We start from the raw sequence: 25244 nt of genomic DNA on the forward strand, positions 1-25244 counted from the left end.
ACATCAAAAGCAGTTCAGGAGGACTTTTTTTCCCCATTAATATTATATATATTATCCAGGAGAGGCTATAATTGGGTGTTATGTCATTACAGGAAAGTAATCTGTGATCCATAAGAGCTATTTTACTCACTTAAATCATAAATGAGGAACTAGTGATGACAGCGAACTGCATCAGGCTCCCTTAATACATTTTTTATTCACAATCGCAGTCATAAGGCAGGACATAAAAGAGTTTTTACTATTTTTAAAGGACCCCTGTGAAACATCAATATGCATGTTTTGTGTTTTGGAAACTTAAGAATCTAACTTTCATTTGAAAAGTTTTTGGCAAATCTGTTTTGGAGTGTATCTGCAGGTAACAAAGCAAAGAGCTAAGATCAGAAATAACCATTTCAGATGGATGTCCCAGAGTGCGAGCGCTGCTGCCAACAGTGTTCCCCGAGCAGATTTAACATCGGATTATTTTTTGTGTTCCAGGTATGAGTGCCCGCGGCTCAAGAGCCTGGAGCGTGGACGTCTCCCCCCTCTACCTGCTCCTCGCCATCGCAATATCAACATTCAGGTCAACGTCGTGACACAATGACAAACTGTTTTTCAACCTTCTTCTTGGTATTTTTTTCTTTAACTGGTGAAAGTTGCTGAGTTTTTGTTTCCTTTTCTCTCATTTTTGGAGGCGATCACATACAGTTTGGTGGTGTAAGTTTGCGGGTATGAGGCAGCGCATGACTGGAGCGTGCTGTCAGACTTTAATTAACAGAAAAACGCTTGAGCTTTTTTTTTAATTGTAGGTCTGTTTTGACAGTTCTGCCGGTTGGGAACAATGCTCCATTTCAACTCTTTTTTTTCGAATGATACAGATGCCTTACTTCCATTCATGTGCCAAAGTAGTTTCAGCCTTCTTGTTGTTATCGCTAATAGCTACATGCTTTCTTCAACATTTAATTCCTCACAGTTTCTTATTCTTGAAGGTCTCAGTGAACCTCGCGGAGGGCGGTGATGAGAAGTTGTATTTTGTACTTTGGAATATTTCCGTTTTTTCGTCTCCACATCTGAATTGGCGAGTCGGAACATGTTCATTCACCCGTGCCCGTGCCTTTGAAGATGCTTGTAACGCCATCACTTTTAGACACTAGTCTGTGTACTCAGTGTTTCGGAAAATACTGCAGCCAACCTTCATATTTACGTGCTCCATTAAGAGTTGGTTGTGTCCCAGATGAAACTCATAAAAACACTCACAGTGCCAGTGTTAGCCATTTAGCTTTTATCTTCTGTTAGTGGAGAGCTGAATGTACCACGAGGGCTCCTACAGGCTTTAAGGCCTCAGAATGGTTATTGTGATAGCACGCTGATTGATGGATCAGATTTTACACTGCATTCACACCGCTTACATCAGCCTGTACACAGCAGTAGTGGGAGAGTTATACAACTGCAAATGTGTTTCCTTTAACACTTATTCTAAATCAGTCACTTGTTAGAAAACAATCAACAATCCATTACGTCATATATCAAGGAAAAGAAGCCGAACATACCCAACAAGGTGTGCATTAAAAAATCTATTTCCCTCCAAAGAATCCAACTCAGAGAATATTATCCTGCTTATACCAATGACTGTATATATAGATGAATGACGCGTCTCCATCTGCTCTCATTGTATGAAATTGAAGCCAAAATAGCCCCTGTGACGGGCGCTGCCATCTTGCACCGATGACAAAAACACACACTTAACTTACAACGGTAAGGGTCCTGCATGTCGGTGTATTTAACAGCAGAACACCTTCTTTGTGTTGGTTCGAGGTTAACGGTCACAGATATGGAAACTTCAACGACTGTGGAGATTGTTTAGGTTACGTTTCCTCTCGCCGTTCCTCCTCTACTCTGCTAATCACGAACAGATCGGCTGCAGGAGCCGAATTTGTCAACAGAGCTGTCAATCATCCTTTTTGCAGCTTCACATAACTAATTACTTGTCAGAAAAATGAACACTTGGACATAAATCATTATGATAACATCTAGCTATAATGACAGAAACCATGTTTGAGAACATGTATTTGACGAGTACTTTGACTAGTTTGACTCATGTCCCATCTGTTAACATGGGGGAGGCGGGCTTTATGACCTATACTGCAGCCAGTCAGCAGGGGGCGCCCGAAATGTTTTGGCTTCACTTTTAGGGAGCTGTCATGTCGTCCATCTTTTTATACAGTCTATGCTTTATACCATGGCCACATGCCAACAAACTGTCAGATCATCATCAAAATGAAAATAACAGTCATTAAGTTTCTTATATAACTTGTTTTTATCTCACCTTTCTGTCTTACAGTTATAACATGAAATTCAAAGTAGTCCTGCTGCCTACATAGCTTGGCAATATTTAGCTCACTCATTATCACGTTGCATCTTGTTGTATCTGTAAGCGACCACTATACTTTGATGGTCGAACAGCTTCAGTTTTCTGCAACTTTCCAAAAAAGACAATCAGACCATCACACCCAGTTCACGCCGTGTTTGGCCAGGCATGTGTGAAAGTTAGCAGGGTTTGGGCTCACTTCTGTCATTTTAACACAATTATGTGTTTACAACTGAGTTAAAAGCGTTAAATGCCTTTTGGGAGACACTGTCTGAAAATTATCCCCATGTTAAAGTGATTATGACGCCTTACTTCTCGCTATAACAGCTGGCTTTCCACTTTCACATTCTGGTGTGGTCATTTGAATCGGCTATTAATGCTTTTCTTGGTCTTGTCCTACACACTTGTTCTTATCCACCATAACCTGGCCTGTAGGTTTCCTAGTGAATGCACACACGAGAGTGGAATCAAATCATAATGTAACATAAGAATAGAAGTTGGAGAAGAATAGATTCAAAATATAAGCATACAAGCATCTTGGTAACAAGTCACTGGGTATACTGAACAATTACCAGATATAAAGGAACACATGCCAGCCAATCAGGATCAAGAATCCTCAGTGGCCATGGTATAATATCTTTGGGTTTTGTGCTGTTTGACAGACAAAATATGATATCTAAAAAGTTGGCCTTGGGGAAATTGCGATATGAATTGTTCTCTGTTTGGATTGATTGAATGATTGGAAATAATCATTATTTGCAGCTCTAGACTACATCCATCTGGGCAACACACATATTTGTGCCACTGAATGTGCATCATCAGCCATCGCAGTCGAGACGGGAGGCTTAAAGTGCTGCCAATTGTGCCAGTCTGATCATTGAAATCTAGCCACCAGCTTAGACATTATTTGGCGAAATGTTTGGTCAGCTGTGTTTTAATACTTTGTGAATCTGTCCGTTCTTGTCAGTTGTATTGGCTTTTCTTCTGTGGTATGTGTTGTCATTGTTTATTTACGTATTTCAGTGAAACCCCACTGCTCAGGTATTCAGACCTGCTTCACCCCACCGTTCAATAGCCCTACAGAGGCCGGAGCAGATAGACCACAAATCTGTCGGTGCATGACCCAGGGGTCTATTCAACAGCCTGACTTAACGAATGGAAAGCGTGAAGTGTGCCATGATTTAGCAGACATTAAAATATCTTAGTAAATTAGAGCAGGCCTGAGGGGCTTCTATGGGAAGGAGCATAGGAGTAATGCTACTAATGACACCCACCCAAGAATACTACATCAGGATTTAGGAAGGACTAAATCAGGACAATGCCATCGAGATGACACCAGGAAGATTCAAGGCTGTGTGCGTTAGTGTGCACACGTGTGGTGTCATAGAAAACAGTTTTCAAAAGGATCATTCTGCTATTTTAACAGAAATAGCTTCAACGCATTTTTGTACTTGAACATGGTTCGAGGCTTTGGACATCTAAAGCTGTACAGTCATTGACATAGAGCTGCACAAGGTGAATATGGGAGGTAGATAAAACACCTTTGAGTTGAAATGCCTTTTTTCTAACAAATTACCATAGATTGCAAGTGGAAAGGAAGCATTGGAAAAAAAAAGCTCCAGTATCCAAGGCCAGGTCGGGTGCACCCTGCAGGGTACAGTTAGTATCTGATAAAAGGTTTTCTTCCACAATGAGTGTTAATAACTTTCTGAAAGCAGTCTTTGAATCCTGTTTTTGTGGCTTTCTGTGTGGTTAATCTGTATACATTCTTTCATCACTGAATGTCATTGTTTAGCTAACAAATGTTTACACAGGAAATGCATCTTTCTGGCTGACTTATTGATGACATGAACGGAAAAAAGACAACATAACGACAGGCTTTATGAACTTGTGTCTTTGGTACATAGAAGCATTGCCAACCTCTTTGTTTTGTAATGTATCAGTACTGTGGAGAATTTGATTTTTCTTTTCTTTTTTTAATGTTTGATATGGTTCCTGATTGTTTATTATATTTTTCTCTGCTGCACAAAGGTCAAGTGTTGCTTTAAAATAACTTTTAAGAGCCAGTGTTGGCCAATCAAAAAGCCAGTGCAGTGAGATCTCTCATGCCTTCATACAGTATACTTTACAGACTGTATGTTCTTAGTTGTGATTTGAAGCAACACCCACAACTGGGAGACCGAACTGTGGTGTCCTACTTGCCAATTGTAATTCTCAGTCAAACCCGGAATCTGAAAAATACATGAGCAGAGAGCTACATTTCTCAGCAGCTGCTATCACACACAGCCTTTTGGTGCAGTGACACAAACACTACCTGTTACAAGGTAGTCAGCCAATGCACAGTAGATTATTCAAGTAGTACTATCTACAAGTACTTTTTGTCTTTTTATACCAATACAACTTTACAATTTTCTCGCTACTTTCAAGCTAAGAAAAGGCAGAATTGATCAGTAAATTAATACAAACATTTTAAAGTCATTACGATTGATGAAGAAATACAATTCGGGCTCTGGGTGACAACGCTTGGCCTTTCTGTTGTGACTCCTCAGTATTTTGATGTCCAGGTGATCTCCGTGAGATCGTGGCGGTAACGTTTTCACATTGAAAAGTCATCAGCTGATCTTGATACGCTGAAGCTGTGCATGTATGATATCGTTTGGTGCATTTGTGTTTTCTAAATGAGGGACTTAATAAAAACAATTCACTGAGGATATAATCTCTTCTGGATTTTTTTGAATTATGTGTGCCACTGTGTCATTTTCAGCATCAGCAGTTTTAGTGTCTTTTACTGCAGGAGGAATTTGAGTGGCGCCTTGGGGCGCCATCAAAGCTATAAAATGCATAACATTATGAAAAAGCATATAAATGGGAGTAAAAGGCAGCATTAATGTTCTATTCAGTGGATAAAGAACACATTCAAAAAGGTTTCTGTTGCATAAAGTAATTGTTTTAATAGGCTATGTAATAACGATCATCACAGTAAATCTACCAGTTCGCATGCAATATCTTAAAGCACACCATCTAAAACTAACATGCATAACGGAAATTTGCTTTGTAGCTTTTGCAAAGATGATTTCACTGGATTATTATTAGAGCGTGTATTGCTGAAGTTCAGGTACCTTCCTCTAAAACAACGGAATGACATGGAAAGCTACTGTGAAATATTGATTGAGGCAGTGTTGCAGAGATGCTTTTAAGATAATAAGAGGGAGAGGACCCTGTGAAGAGATCAATAGGAAGGGGAAGTGAAGAAAAGAGAGGTTTCTCCCTACACACCACAGATCATCCATAATGAGCTGGTGTGTCAATACTTCAGCAATGGCTCTTCACATGCTATTGACCACTGAATCACCGCACCATGCTACTGTAACTTCCTTTTACAGCACACAATGAATGAAGGGTATTTATGTATAACCAGAATGCACACAGTATCACCATTATTGCTGATAACTGCTAAAAGCTTTGGATTCAGATAGCTCCTACGGGGATATTGGCTTAGACATCATTGGTGTCTATCATTTCTTAGCATTTCTCCGCAACACAGTGCAGATGCTGCTTAGTTTATGCAGATTGCAAATGTCAATACTGACCCCTCGTGGTACCAGAATACTGGTGCAATCTTCTGGTCAGGTAGCAGGGTGAGCTAATACAATGGAGATGAGGCAGTGTCTGCAGTGTCACTGCATTGAATGGGTACACTGACGAGCAGAGCAAGGCCTTGCAATGAAAAAATGTCAAGATTAATAGCGTCTTACTTTGGGCCTCAGTCTTGGTGGTAATATAAAACAACATAAAAACACATTAAAACAAAGAAATCCTAAAATGCAGATTTGTGAAATGTAAATTCAACATTTTAGGAATTAGTTCATTCCTAAATTCGGACACATAACAAATTCTCATTTATAGATTTTGTAATAATTATTTGCATAACCTGTGGAAAATATCACCCGCGCTGTCGCGGCCCTTCCCCTCCACACCGTTGGGTGTCGCTGTCGCTCCCACAGCTTCCTCCCCACCAGCTCCGAAGAAAACATTGAGGAAAGGGGGTTGCTTCCTGCGGCTCACATGTACACAACCAGATGATGGCTTCTCACAAGAGTGGTGATCCCACTAACAGTGGCCTTCAAGACGCCAATTCAATGACCAACGACGAGGAAAAACCCGATTTGTGTCCCGGCTTTAAAGACGTGGATGCCTTCGTTAAAGTAAGTGAACTAACTTGGAGCTGGTCGCAGTTTGAGTTCAAGCTAGCAACGACTCAACCGGGCAACGTGGACATGCCTGTTGGATACGAGCTGTGGTCACACTATAAGTTAGGTATTATTTAGAATATACGCACAGACATAGGTTGATTCAAGGACTCATAATGTTTATCAAAGTTAGTGGTAAAGTTAAGGTCGACGTTTCGAGTGTGTTTATTGCAAGGTTTGTGAAAAATGACACATTATCTAAGTAAAACATTACAACAGCTCTCAACACTTATGCTGACATGCTATGTAACTTTTAAAGCTATTAAATTGAGAAAAGCTAACACACTTATATATTGGTGAGGCGTTAAACAGCCAGCCAAATAGATTGATATTTTTTCTATTACAACATAAATACTATTCGAAAATGTTAATTACCCTATCCAGTTATTCATATTGTGAGATATTTATAGTAAATATTAAAATATAATTTCATAGTAACATTTTATTAATGGTTAAAACACAACTTAAACAAGTTAAGCTGTGTGACCAAAATGTTTCACTGTATAGAAATAAGGTTCTTGTTTTGAAAATCTAAATATGCCATTAGACATGCAACCTTAAATACAAGTACACCTCAGACTTTCTGATTGTTCTACATTACTATTATTATATTTGATTATAATACTATTGACTAACTTGTACTTAACATTAAAGATTAAAGCTTAAAATGTACTTCTGGATTGGATAAAAGTCTGGGACCCATTAAAACACCAATACAACAAAGGGTTTATTTTACATGTGCAATAGCATAAATGGAGAGAAACATGAGGATTTAGCCTACACATCTGTATGTTACACATCAAGCCCTGTGTGAACTAAATAGACAGCAAGGAAATTTTAAATGGACTGTACTCATATAAAATGGACTGTACATAATATAACGCTTTTCTAGTCTTGCGACTGCTCAAAGCTGCTTTTCACTACATGTCACATTCACCCATTCACACAAACATTCACACGCTGATGGCAAAGGCCTAAGTGCCAATCTCCAATCAGATCTATGCCCATACATATAAGGCTGTATATATATTCATATATAGCCTAATGTTGCAGCCAAAAGGGTTTCGGGCATCATGGCTGCCAGGATACCGGCAGTTTCTGACTTTGAAGATAAAGTTAGGCTATGTGAACAGAAACAGATTGCTTTGCATGTGATGTCACATTGTGCTTATACCACCGCTGTATTTAAGTACTGCATTGCACAATTAAGTAATTGTTGTCGTCCTCTTGGCTGAAATAGTCCCACACAAGGCTATTTTTTGCTCATTTAATTTTGCTTTCCTCTCAGGCTCACCTCAGCTAACGACAACAAGACATGTGTTTCCCAAATATATATGTATTAAAAAAAGACAAAATTTTATTTAGCCATTTAACTGGTAGTATTAACCAGTAATATTAGCGTTCTTAATGGTCAGATAACAGTTAACCGGTTAAAGTGCACATCCCTACTAACAGCTCTGACTGTCTCTCGTCTGCAGTATGGTTTGGGTGCGGTGTTATCCGCCACCAAGGCATCAGCCGCCTTGCCTCAAGCTGGAGATGAATATGATTTCTATCGGAGCTTCCCGGGTTTCCAGGAGTTCTGTGAAAGTCAAGGAGATAAGCTTTTGCTCTGGTGAGTGTGTGTTGTATTACTGCTTTTTTTGAGTTTTGGCTTAGTAAGACCTGCGTCCGCCTCTGCCAATGTTGTCGCTCTTCCCCGAATTTACCTGCCTAAAAGCACATTTGTTTAGTTTGAGTGCGAGGCTGGATTGTGATACTGAAAGCAAGTCTGACAGAGCCTTAGACATGCAAAAAGATGAGTGGGTTTGATGAGTAACCTGTCACTTGCTGTTCCAAATAAACTGAATTAATCCCCCTCACTGTTTCCCTGTGTTAGCATGAGTCAGATAATGCAGCATCACGGCTGCAGATCTCACATTAGAGACCAGAACAAGCTGACGGGGCTGGAGGAGAGGTTTGACTTGGTTGTGGACTCAAACGATGTCATCCTTGAAAGAGCGGTATGTCTTACAGTTTTGGTGCTAAAAACATTTCATCATGAAGGAAGTCTTTGCAATCCAACTGGTTTCTTGTTTTTGGTTTCTAGGGGATTCTTCTGGACGAAGCTGACGGGGTGAACAGGAGCCAGCAGCCTGTCATGCCTTCAGGGTTTCAGCCTCCTAAGATTGTCGTTTCCAGCTGGAATCGAAAGGTTGGCTAATTAACCTGTCAGCTTCTATAATGCAAATGCCAGTTTTTTGGGCTGCGTTCAGGCTGAGATATAATGTGCAGGCATTCAAGCACTTAAAAACAGTAGATTTTCTCTTTCTTAAGAGCACTTGATAAATAGTCTAACTTGTATTTCATGCCTTTTGCTTTATTGATCAGGGTTCAGGCTCTGGCAGTCGGTCGGAGATGTTCAGACTGCTCCATGCCAAGAACGTTGCGAGGCCTCAGCTGAAATTCAAGGAAAAAGTCGACAACAGCAACACACCATTCATTCCAAAGATCTTCATCAAGCCCAACGCAATAAAGCCTCTTCCATCTTGTGAGACTTACTTTTCACACTCATGTTAGACCCAGCTGTTGTTTCCATAACCTTACTCTTAACATTTTGCTCTCCAATTGTAGATTTCACCAACAAACAAATCCGTAAGCAGAGACCAGAGGACCTCGATGTCCCGGCTGCCCTGGCTGACTTCATTCACCAGCAGAGAACTCAGGAGCATGTTGACGACATGTAAGACTTGTCCCTTGTGTAATATTAACAGCGTGCCTTTTCCTATTCTAAACATGTGATTTTATCATGTAGGTTTGCACACCCTTACCATTATGAGCTGAATCATCTTACAGTACCAGAAAGCCTTCTGTCAAAGGCAGAACCGCAGGTAAGTAACAGCGATTCTACACGATGATCTGCTGACTGTCGGTCAAGCTTCTAATAAATCTGTTGCTTGTGGTTATTTTTAGATGTACAAACCAATAGCTGAGACCAAGTGCTCTTTCATCGACTCTCTGGAGGATCTGGTGGCTCTGAATGAGAAGCTGTGCAAACGATCTGAATTTGCAGTGGATCTTGAGGTACAGGATTAGAAAGTTGTTAGAGGCTTGAATGTGGAAGGCATTAATACAATTCAGTGGTGAATTTTAAAGCTGTGGTTTGGACTGTCTTAAACCCCCCTGTAATTTCTTTTGTATAAGAAGATCATTTTTTTACTCTCTGTTCTCCTTCGCAGCACCATTCCTACAGGAGTTTCCTCGGCCTCACCTCCCTGATGCAGATCTCCACCAGAGACGAGGACTTCATCATCGACACCTTGGCGCTCCGCAGCGAGATGTACATCCTGAACAAGGCGTTCACTGACCCAACTATTGTCAAGGTAATGGAAACTCTCTTCAGATCTTCTTCTTGTATGACTTTTACCATCCTAAAGATATAATCATGAAGATTTTCATGTAAATAAATGTCTGTTAAGTTACTATCTATCGCCGAATGAGGTAACACAATGGTGATTGAGCCTATGGCCCCCTGATGAAACCCGCTGCATTTGCAGTATTATGGGCTGGGTGTCTGTGGTGACACTTAGTGAGGCGTTTTTCATCAGCCAGCAGTGGTTGGTCTGAGCTAAGTGGATACATTTCCGGTCTCTGCAAGTGTTGCGAGTAAACAGTAATCTACTGTGGCTGAACAAACAAAGACAAGATCGATGACTACAGATACAACTTCAAAAATACGTGAAAATCCAAAGAAAAAGAAACAAAAAAAAACAAAGTGACCGCGGACGTCACACATGCGACACTGTTTGGATATCTGGGAAGTGTGCTTCCGCAATACCGCCAAAGAGAACTAATCTGAGATCTTCGAGATGACCACTTTAAAGAGGAGATGGGATAATTCAGATACGATTTGTTTTCAAAATGGGAAAGTCCATGGTCCAAGTGGCTCTTGTTTTTTAATTTTAACACGGTTCAACTTTGGCTTTGTCTCAGAGTTATTGGCAACATTCCTAGACACTCTTGGTTATGAATGAACAATTCATTTAGACGCTTTCTCCTTAAAAGCAGAGGACTCTGCTAGACACAGCTTGACAGTGGCATGCAAAGAGGAGCCACACTGAAGCACATATCATATTAACTATTACTGAAAATCAAGGTGTATGTTGTAAAACTGTCACTAGTAAAAACTCATTAGTAGCAGAGTTGCCTGCTGAAAATACTCTATTTGTGTGCACAAGCAGGTTTAAAATGCATTGCACAGGTATGACATATAATGGCAATTTTCCTTTAGGTTTTACTTCTTAATAAGCAGTTTAGTTCATTAAACTCCTTAATTAAAGAGAACCTGTCCGCTTGTCTGGACACTTGTTCCACTTGACTTGGTCTGCATTGTAAAGCTGTGTCATTGCATTCCTTAATCCTAGCAATTAAACCGGCCTGAAATTCGCCTGAGGGGAATATATTTTTTAAAGCGAATGAAATTGAAGAAGGCCGAGACTTTCTTATAAACTGTTTGCAGCTGAACCGTTTAATCACCCGCTATTGAATATCTCAGTAATTCAGTGGAGAAAATCTCACCACATAGTAACAATAACTTTGTAAAGATTGAAACCTCTGAGCCAGACTGTCTTTGAGGTGTCTCGGAGCCCCACAGTTTTCAAACATGTTTAATAAAGTCCGCGGGTGTCCTGTTGTGTGTGGGAGCCACTATGACTCACACACTGTAGGATTCCTGTGAAAATGTGTGGTGTGTGGGCTCGAACTACTGAGAGATCTGTGAAAATAAGCCAAATGGAAAAATGTCACACAGTGTCTCCTCAGCTTTTCATATTTTTGCTTCCAATATTTTCTGTATCCAAGCAAATTACAGTTTATAGTAAGTTGGGTCCTTACCACAGGGCTTTCAGCTGTATGTGCTTTCTCTCCTGGTCGCAGGTGTTTCACGGCGCTGACTCTGACATTGAGTGGCTGCAGAGGGACTTCGGCTTGTACGTCGTCAACCTTTTTGACACGCATCAGGCCAGCCGAGGTCTGAACCTGGCCAGACATTCCCTCGACCACCTGCTCAAACACTTCTGCAATGTGGACTCAGACAAACGCTATCAGCTGGCTGACTGGAGGATTCGGTACGGAGACAACGGGGCAGTTTGATGCTAATAGACAGTTGTTGTACAGGTTTTAACTGTGCTTTGATTATGCATTTTTTGAAGTACCTGACTTTGGGCATTTGAAGTTAACTGTGTCCCATAATGCCACCCTGCAGCCCCTTACCAGATGAGATGGTGCAGTATGCCCGGACAGACACCCACTACCTCCTCTACATCTACGACTGTGTGAGGGCGCAGCTGTTGGACTTCAACCACGGACAGCCCGGCCTGCTGCAGAGTGTCTGGAGCAAGAGCAAGGACATTTCCCTGAAGGTGAGCACAAACCTCACTTCACACTCCCTTTCCACTCCTCTCTTCCCAACAGTTGCACGATTTCTCTACAGCTTTCATATTTTTAAATTTCCACACCATAATCCGGCACATTTTCCAACATTTCTCTCGATTCACTGTTCGCTCCCCCCTTCCATACAGAAATATGTGAAGCCCATCTACACGGAGGAGTCGTATTTGGAGCTGCAGCGGAAGCAGAAAAAGTCTTTTAACACCCAGCAGCTCACTGCCTTCAGACTGCTGTTTGCCTGGAGGGACAAGCTGGCCAGGCAGGAAGATGAAAGCACCGGGTAGGCTGTTTGGAAATGGACAGACTTGCTGTTGTGGAAATCTGCTCGAGCTGTTATTTTCCTTTTTATAGTTGGTGCCCAGCCAGATTTTGCAACCATGATATTTTTGTGACAGTCTCCACACTTTTAGAACCATTCATACTCTTTTGACATCTGTCCTAACATGGTGCAATATGTGTGTGTTTAGATATGTGCTGCCTACTCATATGATGAGCAAGATATCCGAGGAGCTGCCCAAGTAAGTCCATTACATTTCCTACTGTTTCATATTCTTACCTCAATGCAGGTGAATCCAGTGTTTGTATTCATAACCTCTGATTCATTATTTTGTCTTAATCTACTCAGAGAGCCTCAGGGCATCATTGCCTGCTGTAACCCTGTACCACCGCTGGTGAGGCAGCAGGTCAATGAGCTCCATTTGTTGGTGCAGCAAGGCAGAGAAATGCCTCTCCTGAAGGTGAGAAGAAACGGGTGTCAGCTGGGGCTGCACGTTATATCGTTTAACAATCACGATTGCGATGAGCACTTATGAAATATTCACATTGCAGGACGTGTGATAGTGAGGAAAATGAACTGAAACAAGTTAAGCTGCTACTTTAGTGTTTCTTTATGCTAAAGGAGTACTCGCCATTTTCACGTTTTCCATCACTCATTCCTGTATCAGCGTTACCTTGTCCCGGTGCTCGTTAACGCTGTGGCTACATATACAGTAACTGAGTGGACGTGCCACAGAGTGCTTACTTTTAGCGGCTACACCTGCAGCGTACACACGGCGTAAAGTATGCGTGCCGAAAGGAAGTAGGAGGCGGTGAGCTTTCATTTCCAAAAGTTACCAGCATGGGGCTGATAACGCTGATTAAACGTTTGAAGAGCGTTAAAAATGGTAGACGACTTACCATATAAGTTACGCAACAGCTGCTTACAAGTCTATTTGTATTTACTTTATATAACGACACATGTCACTCCACCTTAACTCTTTACTTTTTCATGCAGGTGTCAGAGTAGCTGAGCCAAGAGTGATAAAAGTAGGAGGCGGTGTATGTTTTGTTAGAAGCAAATAGACTAAAAAGTCATAAATAATAGAAAAGTATGATCGTTAATGGTATATGTACATTAAAACCATAGACTGTATAAAAAGATGGACGACATGACAGCTCCCTAAGAGTGAAGCCAAAACATGTCGAGCGCCCCCTGCTGACTGGCTGCAGTATAGGTCATAAAGACCGCCTCCTCCATGTTAACAGATGGGACATGAGACAAACTATAAATTAAAATACTCGTCAAATACATTTTCTCAAACATGGTTTCTGTCATTATAGCTAGTTCTTATCATGCTGATTTATGTCCAAGTGTTAATGTTTCTGACAAGTAATTAGTTATGTGATGCTGCGAAAAGGATGATTGACGGCTCTGTTGACAAATACAGCTACTGCAGCCGATCTGTTCCAGATTAGCAGAGTAGAGGAGGAACGGTTATGAATGTTATCAGATGGGACATGAGTCAATCTATAAATTGAAAATACATGCCAAATAAATATTTCTCGTGGTTTTTGTCACTGTAGTTGTACGTCTTATTATGCTGATTTACGTCCAAGTATTTATTTTTAATTAGTTATTTGATGCTGTAAAAAGGATGATTGACGGCTCTGTTGACAAATGCGGCTCCTGCAGCCGATCTGTTCCAGATTAGCAGAGTAGAGGACGATCGGCGAGAGGAAACGTAACTAAAACAATCACTACAGTCATTGAGGTTTCCATATCTGTGAAGACAAACACAAAGAAGCTGTTAAAGCTGTTAAATATGCCGTCATGCGGGGACTCTGCTGTTATTTCAGTAATTTAAGTGTGTGTTTTGGTTAGCGGAAGCTGCTACTGTGCAACTCTGGCTCCAGATTACATGATAGCAGCGCCTATCACGGGGGCTATTTTGGCATCAATTTCATACAATTAGAGCAGAAGGAGATGCATCGTCCATCTATATATACAGTCATTGACAAAAACACTGCGTTTATCTGGTATAATTTCCGGTATTTTTTTATATCGCAATAAATATCACGGAACAAAAAATTAGCGTATGTCACTTTTCCAATATGGTGCAGCCCCAGTGTCAGCAGTTGCATATAATGGTTTTTGTCACTGATGTAATGTCAAGTTCACATTTTAATGAAGGGACCTAAATCAATGAACTCTGTAATGTTTTCTACTTGAAAAGGCTGAGATTGCAGCTCAGAAGAAGAAGGGACTCACGCCCATAAAAAAGGTCAGTTCAGATGTATATTCTAGTTTTTGCATTCAGATGTTAAAGAAGCGACAGCTGAGGTTAAATACACACTGTCGTTTCCTTTTCCAGCCGGAGGTCACATTGTTCGGTCCTCATGATACATCCAGGGCCTCTGAGAGCGATCACCATCCCTTTTCCCCTGACGGTAAGCCTCATGCTCGTACATATTATGCATAATCCCGGTGATTTACTATTTTAGATCTTCGACAAAATGTGTGTATTTTCAGAGCTGCCTGTGAAACAAGGGGTGCTCTTCTCAGACGACGAGCACAAAATGGATGTCGATGTTCCGAAAACAAGTGGTCTCATTGCATCAGCTAAAATCACACTGTTTGAGGTAGTTATCATCTTTTACGCGGCTTTATTCAGTCAGGTTTTTACGCACTTCTGATTCTTGATGTGAGAATGTGCTTCCTTTTGCAGGAGCTGGAACCACAGAAGGACCAAGAGTCCCTCCCTGTGGCTCAGATGAAAGCCAGACGCATCATTGAGTCTTTCGAAAACCCTTTCAGAATGGTAACAGATGATTAAGTCATTATTGCATTGATTTTTATTTAACCAGACACACAGTAATCAGCCACCTTTATGTGTTGCAGTATTTACCCTCCAGCGATGTGCACGTCAACAAGAATGCCAAGTTTGATCCGTCTTCAAAAATATTCGAGGTCATTAAAGTCGCTCCTTACAGTCATGCAAATCCAGCCTTCTTTGTGTTGTCCTCCTGACTACATATTTAATGTTCACAGCTGTACATTGTCACATTTACAGATCAGCAAAAGATGGAAGCTGCAGAGTATCGAACAGCAACAGAAGGAGCTGGAGGCCAAGAGGAAAGTGAAGGAAGAAGCAAAGGAGCGTGCAAAGAAAGTGGCAGGTAACGGGCTCTGACTTTCTATAAACTTACACTTTTTCAAGTGAAGTTCCTTATTGTATTTTCCTGCTGATTTCCACAGAGGAAAGAAACAAGGCTAAACAGACCTACAAGGAGTCTCTACAGAACGTTGCCACAGTTCGTGAGCAAGCAGCGGTGAGTCATTTGATCTCTTGTTCTACTGTTTCTTCCCTGCTGCTTCAGGTTTTGCAGTCTGTCAACATCACTGTTAATGCACCTGTTGGGTAAAGTAAAAATCCATGAAGAACACGAGTTGTGTTCACCCAAGAGCCTGGTACTGAATATTAAAGATAGTCTTTAATAGCTAGGTTAACCCTCTCCAATGCCCCCCATTTTCTGAGGACATGGCAGGTATTTCTGCACGCGAATACGGTGACTCACAAGCGAGTGAAGCAATGCTGCCAGTCTGCAGGAGCCGTGTGTTAGTGCTCTTTAATATTTTTATCTGTCTCGCAACGTGTCTGGGGAAGAAGAACGCACAGCGTGGGAGTGGAGCATTAGAGACGTGTCCTCCACTCATCAAACACTTCTCTATCCTCTGAGGGAACAACAAAAGCTACTGTCTGCCCAAAAGCCCACTTCCTTTAGCTCCCTCTCTCTCTGGGGTATCGCCTGGCACCCTCCTGCTCCGTTTCTTATGTGCGCTCTCGCCACCATATTGTGTTTCCTCTCTGCTTTAAATGCTCAGTTAGACACAAGTCTCAGTGCTTCATCTTCCGTTCATGTTGCAAGAGAACATGCAGAATGGTCGCCGTCGTTTGACTGTCCCTGCAGGTGGCTCCCCTTCCCTTCTGCCTCTCGCTGTGTGAGCCTTCAGCCATCAATCGGCAGTGCACACAGTAATGGAGTGCACCACAGTAATCCATTGTGTGATGATGGCTTAAGTGAAATTTGGTTTAAAGGCGCTCCCCGCTGAAACGCCACCGTCAAATGAGCACGCTGGCACCATGTGGTCGGTGGCATGCATTACAGTCACAAGTGTTGGCAGCAGCACTTGAAAGTAACACTCATCAACCTGCCAACTGCAGGCAAATATTGGCTCTGTGGGCTAGCTGTCAGTTTCAGCCGGCACTTTGGCAGTGAAGTTATATCGTCTTATTTTAGTTTGAAAGAAAGCTTTGTGATTTTCCAAAGCTTCTACCGCGCTGATATTATGAGTCACATCTTAGAGGGTGTGGGCTGTGATTGGGCTCCAACATCATCAGGTTTCTGTCTTGCTTCAACCTGTTCATGAAGATGCAAAAAAAACCAAAACGATTAACTGCAGTTAGCTAAATAAAATAAAGGCGATAAAGTCACAGGAAAACACGTTAAAGCTTTGTGGCAAATAATTTTTGTTAATTTGAAGAACTGTGTATGTGTAAATTAAAAATCATTGACAACCTCTAATCATACTCTGAGGGATAATAAAAACATGTTTTAACTATTAAATCCCACTTTAAAGTCTGTTTGCTAATTTGTGTAACATTCAGGAAGGTGACACCTCTGTGAGGTGACACAGATGTTATCATTCACACCTTCTTATAGTGTGATCCTAGTTAGATGTGAAGCCGTTTTGACTTCCCAAGCCTTGAGGGAAGCTTCTCTTTGTTGATTAATTAGCAGACTGCACTAGTTTATCCAAGCAGAGGAAGCAGAATCACTGCAGTATGATGAGATGAGACCCTTTAAAGACATGGGTAAAAGATTAATTGCAGATACTGGAATGCAGCTGCAGCTTTAACCATCTTTTTACACAGTCTATGCTGCAGACTGAGCTGAGAAGCCTTACTCCGACATACTTTTACCTACAGATTTGAAACTTCACCCATATTTAGTTTGGACATCCAACAATATATATGGATGTTTTAAAATATGAATCGGCATAATACTGCCTCTATAAATTCAATATATTTATTCATAGTATTAAGCAGAGTGTAATGTTGCTGACTACTTTCTTTAGGAGTCTGAAAAAGGTGGGGGAAAGAAGAGAGAGAGGGTTCCCAGTGAGGTTGGAGAGTCGACTCCCAAACCGAGTAAGAAGCTGATGAAATCTGCGGAGAATCCCCAAAAGACAGAAGCACCTCCCAAAGATGCCTTCAAGCCCTTCGACTACAGTCAGTCAGACCTCAAAGTCTTTGCTGGTATGTTTTTAAAAATACATTTTCTCATCATACTGAACAAATCATCAATTACTTGACATCCAGTTAGTTATTTTACATTTTAGAAAACGTTCAATATTTCTGTTTTTACAGGTACCAAAGCAAAGGACAACACACAGTTCGATCCAAACCGGCAGGGTCATGATTTTAGGAAAAAGGTATTTGTTATTTAATGAAATTATTTTTTAATGATATGTATTTAATTTGTGATTGGTGAGTATAAATCTTTTATCCGACAGAAAAATCCCAAGGGACAAAAATCCAACTTTGCAGCTGGAAACAGGAGTATGTCGTACATGGCTGGAAAATCGGACAGGTAAACATATTCAGTATACAGTACAAGAGCCTTTTTGCCTGTTAAAAGATCTGTGTTTTAACCATCCTGTCTTTTTCTTCCTTACAGAGGATTCAGGCATAACTGGCCCAAAAGATAAACTCTCTTTGAGGCTACTTTCTGTAATATTTTAAAGCTTTTTTTTTTTCAACATGCAGAAACAGTGTTCCCCTTCTTTCCTTTCTTGTAAATGAAATTCAGTATTTCAATAATTAATGAATTTCAAAGTGTTTTTTTTTCATCTGTGGAACAGTTAACTCTGTAAATATGTGCACACACAGACCTCTTTATTAAAGCTGATTTTAGAGGATAAAATGTCTCGCCTCCATTTTTTGTTCTTTATCAAACCAAAGACGTGTTTTCAAGAGTTTCATTTTGGAAGAGCAGTATCATGCGATATCATAACCAGGCCTTTCCTCATGACTACCACCACTGCTATTCAGATTATATGTGACACTTTACTTAAAAGCAAAGATAAAAGTTGTAGAATGCGAGTGGGGAAACTGAAACTCAGCATATCCAGATTGCAAGATGGCAAAAATATCTCTGGAGTTTTGGAAGCAAAGATAAAAAAAAATCTATTCTTAACACCAAAGTATCACTTTAAGATGTGTGAACTGCCATGGATATGTGCTGTACAGGAAGAATGTTAACTTAGAACTACTTGTGCGTGTAGACATGTGAACACTACACCCAGATGTACACACTGTTATTCAAACTCCAAAAACATGCATGTTAATGGGCTGATGTACAGTGGTAAGTAACTGCATTTAATCAAGTGCTCTGCTTAAGTACAACTTTGCAGCACTTTAACTTAATTACATTTTATACAACTTTACACATGTGCTTCATTACATTTCAGAGAAATATCTTCTTTTTATATCACTTCATTTTCCTGACAGGTAAAAATACAAATTACATCAACAAGCACAATGTGATCAAAAAGCAGATGCATGGAGTGCTGCGTGGACGTGAAAACAGTTGTCTCTCTGGTGCTCTTCAGCGTTGGGATCCAAGTTTAAAGTTAATGAGAAGATCTGAGGCACTCAGAGGGGTTGTTATAAACGGCCTTTATTTCTGCAGGGCTACAGACTCGTAGTATAAACATGCCTACATTAAGGCCTTCATTAGGGCAAGCAAAAAATAGTCGCCAAGCTGCTTCCTATCACAATACGATCCATTTTTAAACATGTTACTGAGCTCTACATGAAACTATTTTATGAACATGAACAGTATTTAAAGTAGATAAAATGTGTCCCACCTCCACACATTGTGTGGTTTTGCAGCTTTTTAACACAGAACTTTATGTTTACTGTTCTCTCATGTTATTGAATTCTATAATGGTTAATTCTCAGTAACTGTGAACATGGAGATGAGTTCTCAACGCCTATATATATATATATATATATATATATAAATGCACCTCAGCATGTAAAACATGCCTGCAGGAGGAAGCCTCACCCTATGCCTTTGATTATCTGTATGGCAATTAGCAAACTGCCATCCCTATTATTAGTGTGACAATGAAAGAGTGATTAGTCTTACAATTACCCATCAATATCATGTATTCTTTTATCTTGCATGCAATTGCAGCAGGGTTGTTGTCTTAGTTTAAATACTTCCTGGCTTGCCCTGAAGACTTTGACTAGTTTACTTTCCTTTTTGCTTACATTGTCCTCTGGATACAGCCGTCTCTGTTAGCACTGAGGCTCCCCTTTTGTCAACTGACAAACAAAAAAAGAACAACTTTTACATTTTAAACCAAACTGTACTTTTTAACATGATCACATACAGTATACAGTATGTTTATATAATAATATAGAGCTTGCGAACCAGTAGTTGGCATGTCAGAAAGCTATATTATATTAGTTCCTCTAATATTTAATCCAAGATCTTATTAAAAAATTGGCCCATTTTGGAGTTATTCTGCAGCTTTTGTTCATCATGAGAGCCAGTGAGGGTCTTCACCTCTTGGAGTTTGCCAAGTGGTCATTGATTTCTAGATTTTTGATGTTCTGGCCTCTGAGTGGAGATTGAAAATGCTCTCTTGACTTTGAGATGACAAATACATCAAAGGGTTCATTGTGGAAATAAAATAATCTAAGTGAATTACCTGCATTTCATTATTTCCAGCAATCATTTTCCAACACAGCACACCTGGGCACAGTTTCAGCTTTGCTTTCTAGTTGTTGGCAAAGTTCTATGTTATTTCTGGGGAATGTATTTTAACAGCCAGATAACAACTACTAGTGCCAGCTTTGAAATGACAGTTTCCAAAAGCACCTGCAGTGATTCAGGTTTTAAACCAACTACTATTCCTGACTTAACAGAGTGATTAGTCTGACATTTTTTCATTAAATTACATATCTTTACTGTTACATTCTCCTGCAAAGAGGTTGTGTTCTTCACTGTTTTTCATCGAGGCTTCCTCTGACATATTTGCTAACCTTTTTGCTTACTTTATCCCCTGGATATAACAGTCCCTGTTATGTGAGCATTGAGGCCAACCTTGTTTAAACAGACAAACAAAAGCAAGCTTTCACAATTTGCATAAACCTGTAAATGAAGCATTATTGAATATAACAGCCTAAATAACAGTTAGACATTATTCAGAATTGGCTGAGAGGGCTTATCACAAAAACAGGAATTTGTTATCAGATGAACATCGAGTATCAGCTCCTCAAAATAAACAAGAAAACTTACAAAACCCTTTTTTTAAGCTTGCCTGGAGCTTTTGCAGTGGGAGTTTTCCAAGTTTATGTAGACAGATGTTTAATTTTCAAATTTTCTGAACCCTTAAAGGGCTTCTTGTCCATGTTGATTTTAAAGTTCAGACTGAAAGTTCATTCTTGACTTTAACTTATCAAAAAATAAAAATAAAAAGATAGAAATGTATATTATGCTCCCCTAACATACAGCATTACCATATAACTTTTCAACATAATCCTCTCTTAGGACTCAGGCCTTCTGGTTCTCAGGTGGCTCCTGTAGTTCTCAGGTCTGTAACAGCACAAACACAAAAACTGGTGCCAGGTCTGCAATTACAGTGATAGCAATTCCAAACACACCAGCAGCAAAATTATCACATTTTGCACCAGGCAGAAACTACTATTATTCATTTAATGCCTGTAATTGTATGAAAGTGACAATAATAGGTACTGTTACAATCTAACAGCAAACAGCAAGTTTGTGACCTTAACTGATATTTGTCTTGGCTTCCCCTGACAAATATGACGAGTTTGCTACAGTCGTTGCTTACTTTATCCCCTGGACATAACAGTCTCCATTATCTAAGCATTAAGGCCAGCCTTGTGTAAATACACCAAATTTAGGCCTAGTCGTCAATCAGCTATACTTAGCTGCTTAAAATGACTGTGTCAATGCTTTAATTATTATTATTATGTATTTATTATTATTTTTATTATTTTTATATATAATTATTTAGCAGCAGACTGAGACACCCACCCTGCAAGAAGGAGGGCTACTGCAGGTCCTTCATCCCCACTGCTGTCAGGCTTTATAACACCTCATTATAGTAGATTACTTTACTATAATAGTACTTTAACTATTATCCAACATTTATACTACAATTATACATATTCTCCTTTCCATACATGGTTCATCATGCTATGCAATAATGCTGTGTAATAATTTCTGCTACAATGTGTAATATTAATATATCTGATTCTGGTTTGAATCATATTACTGCACACCATGTGTGATTTGATTTTAAAAAATGGCCCCTGCATATCTTTCGACAAGGACAAATTTGTATATAGTTTGAATAGTTTTTTGAATTATTTTGTTACTGTTATTATTTATATATGCCACCTACTTTTTGTCTCTTTTTTTATACTTGAGTACTGTATTTAATTTGCCGGTTTTGTTTGCTGCTGTAACGAGTACATTTCCCCTGTGGGGGATCAATGAAGCTTATCTTATCTTATCTTATTAATGTATGACACCAGTTGTCTCATAACGGAAATATTGTTGAAGTCATATTTTAAAAGTTATTAGGCCACAAAAAACAGTTTCATTAGTTATGGTGGACCTATAGTGTGTAGGCTACTTATTCTGAGGGGGGGGGAGACAGAGAGCACTCAGTTATGCAATAATGAGTCAATTTAAATTGTAAATTAGTCGCTTTTGTAACTTATTCAAGCTTCGGGACATATTGAAATATTACGCAAACTAGGGAAGGCATTAATTAAAAAGTCAAGTCAAACAATATAAAGACGAACCGGTATGTCCTGCCATCCCATTGGCTCACATATAAATGAGACAGTGACGTCAGCAGCATTCTATATATTACAACGTGAAGCGTCAGGTTAAACTGTCAGACATCGGTCAACTGTCACATCCCTATCACCTACAGCCGTCTGCAGATAACATGGACCTCATTAAAGACGGATGGTTTACGGAACTATCACCCTTATGGCCGGGGCAAGCAACCAGCCTGGAGGTGGAAGAGGTCCTCTACCACAAGAAATCCAAATATCAAGATGTTCTGGCCTTCAAGAGGTGAGTACGTAGCAACGTTAATTAACTGACGTTGAGAGCTCGGTTACGGTGTATAAAAATTGTAGGTTTTTTTGTATTGGTGTAAAAATAATTCAGCTACACTCTTGATATAGATATAGAGATATTAATCTTAATAGAGGCTTTTACCTGGCTAATAAGTGATATCAATACATGTAATTAGCTGTTAGCATCTATTAAAAACGAATGAGCAATCTAGGGCACTTGGGAACTTCAGAAGTTTCTGTATCTGGTAGCTACCTGTGAGATATTCCCAAAGCATTATGGGTATCAAAAGTGGATATTAGTAATGATGACTCTGGATTATTAGATGCACCAGCATTTATAGCTCAAATAGAATCAGGATTAGCAAACTTTCATTAACTTTTTTTTAAGAACATTTGTTAGACATCTGCTGCAGCATGTTCTTTATTTAAATTTTTTTTTTAAATATGTAGACATTTGGAGAATTTAGCTTCAGGGCATTTAAGCTTTCAAATGTGCCTCTCATACGTTGCTGTAATGTCATCTTACAGTAAATACTACGGGAACGTCTTGGTGCTGGATGGAGTGATCCAATGCTCTGAGAGAGATGAGTTTGCCTATCAGGAGATGATGGCCAACCTCCCTCTTTACAGCCACCCTTGTCCTAGGAAGGTATCAATCACATTTTTTTTTTCTTCTAAATTCATGGATCTGCAGTATGGCTATACTCTGAGTGAGTCATGTTACCTGTCTTGACTGTCAGCATGTTTCCCTTTTTTCAGGTGCTGATTATTGGCGGAGGAGATGGTGGTGTTGCAAGGGAAGTTGTGAGACACCCGCTGGTGGAGTCGGTGGTTCAGTGTGAGATAGATGAGGTGCGAGAAACACCACTGACGAGCTCTAACTTCATCTGAGTAGTGCCTGCTGGTATTAATATTGATTTTGTCTACTGTGTAGGATGTCATCAATGTAGCAAAGAGCTACCTCCCAGGGATGGCCCAAGGGTTTTACAGTCCCAAGCTTACCCTGCATGTCGGAGACGGCTTTGAATTCATGTTGCAGAACCAGGAGGCCTTTGATGTAATCATAACCGATTCCTCAGACCCCGTCGGTAAGTTATTTTGTGTTCTAACATCTTTCTTTGCAAACTGTTACATGAGACAGTCCTATTCTGAGGTCTGTGTTTTTATTGCAGGACCTGCTGAGAGTTTGTTCCAGGAGCCTTACTATGAACTTTTGAAGTCAGCATTGAGAAGCGATGGAATTCTCTGCTCCCAGGGTAAAATATTTCGATATATTTCATGTCATTTCCTCTTAATCCATCACAGTTTTGCGTTAACAATAATAATATTCATTGTAAGCTACTCACTTGAGTAGAAGTCGTAATAAAATGAGACTTTTCTTCCACTTTTCAAGTCAAAAACCAGGTTATTGCTTATTGTTATTAATTCCCTTTATAGTCTGTCTTCCACTTTCTTTAAGATGGAACGATGCCAAAAAAGACTGACAGGAAATTAATATGCCCTCTATTCTGCACTTGTGTCAATTTCACAGGAGAGTGTCAGTGGCTCCATTTGGATCTGATAAAGGAGATGCGGACCTTCTGCAAGAAGCTATTCCCTGTGGTGGAGTATGCCTACACCTGTGTCCCCAGTTATTCCAGTGGCCAAATTGGATTCATGCTGTGCAGTAAAGATCCTGTAAGTGTGCCAGTTATTCTCTTTTTGCCAGCCACCACACACCTGATTGTTGTCAGATGGCCTATAAATGCGTGTGGCTTATTGTAAAATCATTCTGTAGCACAATAACTTGTCCGCTGTTTCTCTGTGATTGATTTTGTCCATCAAATGACTGATGTGCCCCTCGTGTTTTTTAATCAGGAAACAAATTTCAAGGAACCACTGGACAACCTGTCAAAACAAGAAATTGAAGACATGGAGTTCAAATATTACAATTCTAAAATTCACAAAGCATCTTTTGTGCTCCCTGAGTTTGCAAGAAAGGTAAATGTTGTAAGAATAATTCAAAATACTTTATTTGTATGCTCCAAGTACTTGAAGGCACTTTTTCCTACTTTTTCCTCAATATCTTCTTCACCTTTGACAGGCACTCAGTGACGAATGACCAGCAACAGCAGCCCAACATGTTCATCCCCAACCCGGGTCTTCCGCTCCTCAACAGGTTGAGCAACACTGAAGAGAGTGACTCCAAAAGATTTTTAGGGCTTGCTGACTAATACTTAAAAAGTCTACACTCCTATGTTCTCTTCCTTCAAGTCTTATACACTCTTGGTGTTAATGTATTTCTTGGGTTGTATTTGGTTTTTTGTTTCTGCTCTAAGTCTCTTACAAGCTTATTCGGAAGAGGGTTTCCATAAAACCTGAATGCACTCTCAAACTGTGTACTGGTTAATGGATTCACTACATCTACACATTATGCAATATATTAGGTAACATAAAGACTATGTAAAAGTAATCTATGTACTTTTTTGTTGTTGAAGAAGAAAACTAATTGATCTTCAGCTTTGAAAATCAATTTAATTCAGAAGGTTCATTATGCAATTAAATTGTATTGGGTTTTCACTACCAGTAGTAAAACTTGTACTGTAGTAAAACTGTATGCTGAATCATTGCATCATTAAAAGTCTTAACAGACCAATATTAGTTGTAAAACCACACTGACTGTTGGTTGAGAAATGGTGTCATACTTGAGCATTGAGTTTGTTTTTATGAGAACTATAATCAATTGGTAACATAAACGGTTATTTAAGATCACTGTTCATTCAGCCG

At 39.9% G+C, this 25244-nt stretch overlaps 3 protein-coding genes across 3 annotated transcripts in view; all 3 read left to right on the forward strand.

Moving 5' to 3' along the window:
- The window catches only part of cntn3a.2 (contactin 3a, tandem duplicate 2), a 41866-nt gene extending 39974 nt beyond the window's left edge, over nt 1-1892 (forward strand). The window contains exon 21 of the mRNA XM_069659500.1: nt 478-1892. Within this exon, the coding sequence (XP_069515601.1) occupies nt 478-575 (98 nt within the window). The 3' untranslated portion in view covers nt 576-1892. The remainder of the gene's footprint in view (nt 1-477) is intronic.
- Nucleotides 1893-6422: 4530 nt separating this feature from the next.
- exosc10 (exosome component 10) lies at nt 6423-18261 on the forward strand. Its single transcript, XM_069660111.1, has 25 exons — nt 6423-6552; nt 8076-8212; nt 8477-8600; nt 8687-8791; nt 8968-9127; nt 9211-9319; nt 9392-9467; nt 9550-9660; nt 9816-9959; nt 11512-11702; nt 11840-11996; nt 12156-12304; nt 12492-12542; nt 12650-12761; nt 14517-14564; nt 14655-14730; nt 14813-14922; nt 15009-15101; nt 15182-15250; nt 15354-15459; nt 15539-15612; nt 17420-17600; nt 17712-17776; nt 17858-17934; nt 18022-18261. Exons 1-25 carry the CDS (start codon nt 6427-6429, stop codon nt 18050-18052), a joined length of 2682 nt encoding a protein of 893 aa, XP_069516212.1. The 5' UTR covers nt 6423-6426; the 3' UTR covers nt 18053-18261.
- Nucleotides 18262-22342: 4081 nt separating this feature from the next.
- LOC138590097 (spermidine synthase-like) lies at nt 22343-24595 on the forward strand. Its single transcript, XM_069660654.1, has 8 exons — nt 22343-22473; nt 23007-23127; nt 23238-23330; nt 23413-23566; nt 23651-23734; nt 24010-24155; nt 24336-24458; nt 24562-24595. The coding sequence occupies exons 1-8, from the start codon at nt 22343-22345 to the stop codon at nt 24577-24579; spliced, it is 870 nt and encodes a 289-aa protein (XP_069516755.1). The 3' UTR covers nt 24580-24595.
- The last annotated feature ends 649 nt before the right edge of the window (nt 24596-25244 follow it).

This window comes from Semicossyphus pulcher, unplaced genomic scaffold, assembly GCF_022749685.1.
Source record: "Semicossyphus pulcher isolate SPU_LCO1_2020_fin unplaced genomic scaffold, fSemPul1.0.p SCAF_13, whole genome shotgun sequence".
In the NCBI taxonomy this organism is placed as follows: Eukaryota; Metazoa; Chordata; class Actinopteri; order Labriformes; family Labridae; genus Semicossyphus; species Semicossyphus pulcher.

Excerpts from the sequence above, each read along its gene's own strand:
- exosc10 (XM_069660111.1), top strand. The coding sequence starts at position 6,427 with ATGATGGCTTCTCACAAGAGTGGTGATCCCACTAACAGTGGCCTTCAA. Across the intron at positions 12,762-14,516 it reads GAGAAATGCCTCTCCTGAAG|GCTGAGATTGCAGCTCAGAA; the intron begins GTGAGAAGAAAC and ends CTACTTGAAAAG. Across the intron at positions 15,102-15,181 it reads TCGAAAACCCTTTCAGAATG|TATTTACCCTCCAGCGATGT; the intron begins GTAACAGATGAT and ends TATGTGTTGCAG.
- LOC138590097 (XM_069660654.1), top strand. The coding sequence starts at position 22,343 with ATGGACCTCATTAAAGACGGATGGTTTACGGAACTATCACCCTTATGG. Across the intron at positions 23,735-24,009 it reads TGGAATTCTCTGCTCCCAGG|GAGAGTGTCAGTGGCTCCAT; the intron begins GTAAAATATTTC and ends TCAATTTCACAG. Across the intron at positions 24,156-24,335 it reads TGCTGTGCAGTAAAGATCCT|GAAACAAATTTCAAGGAACC; the intron begins GTAAGTGTGCCA and ends TTTTTTAATCAG.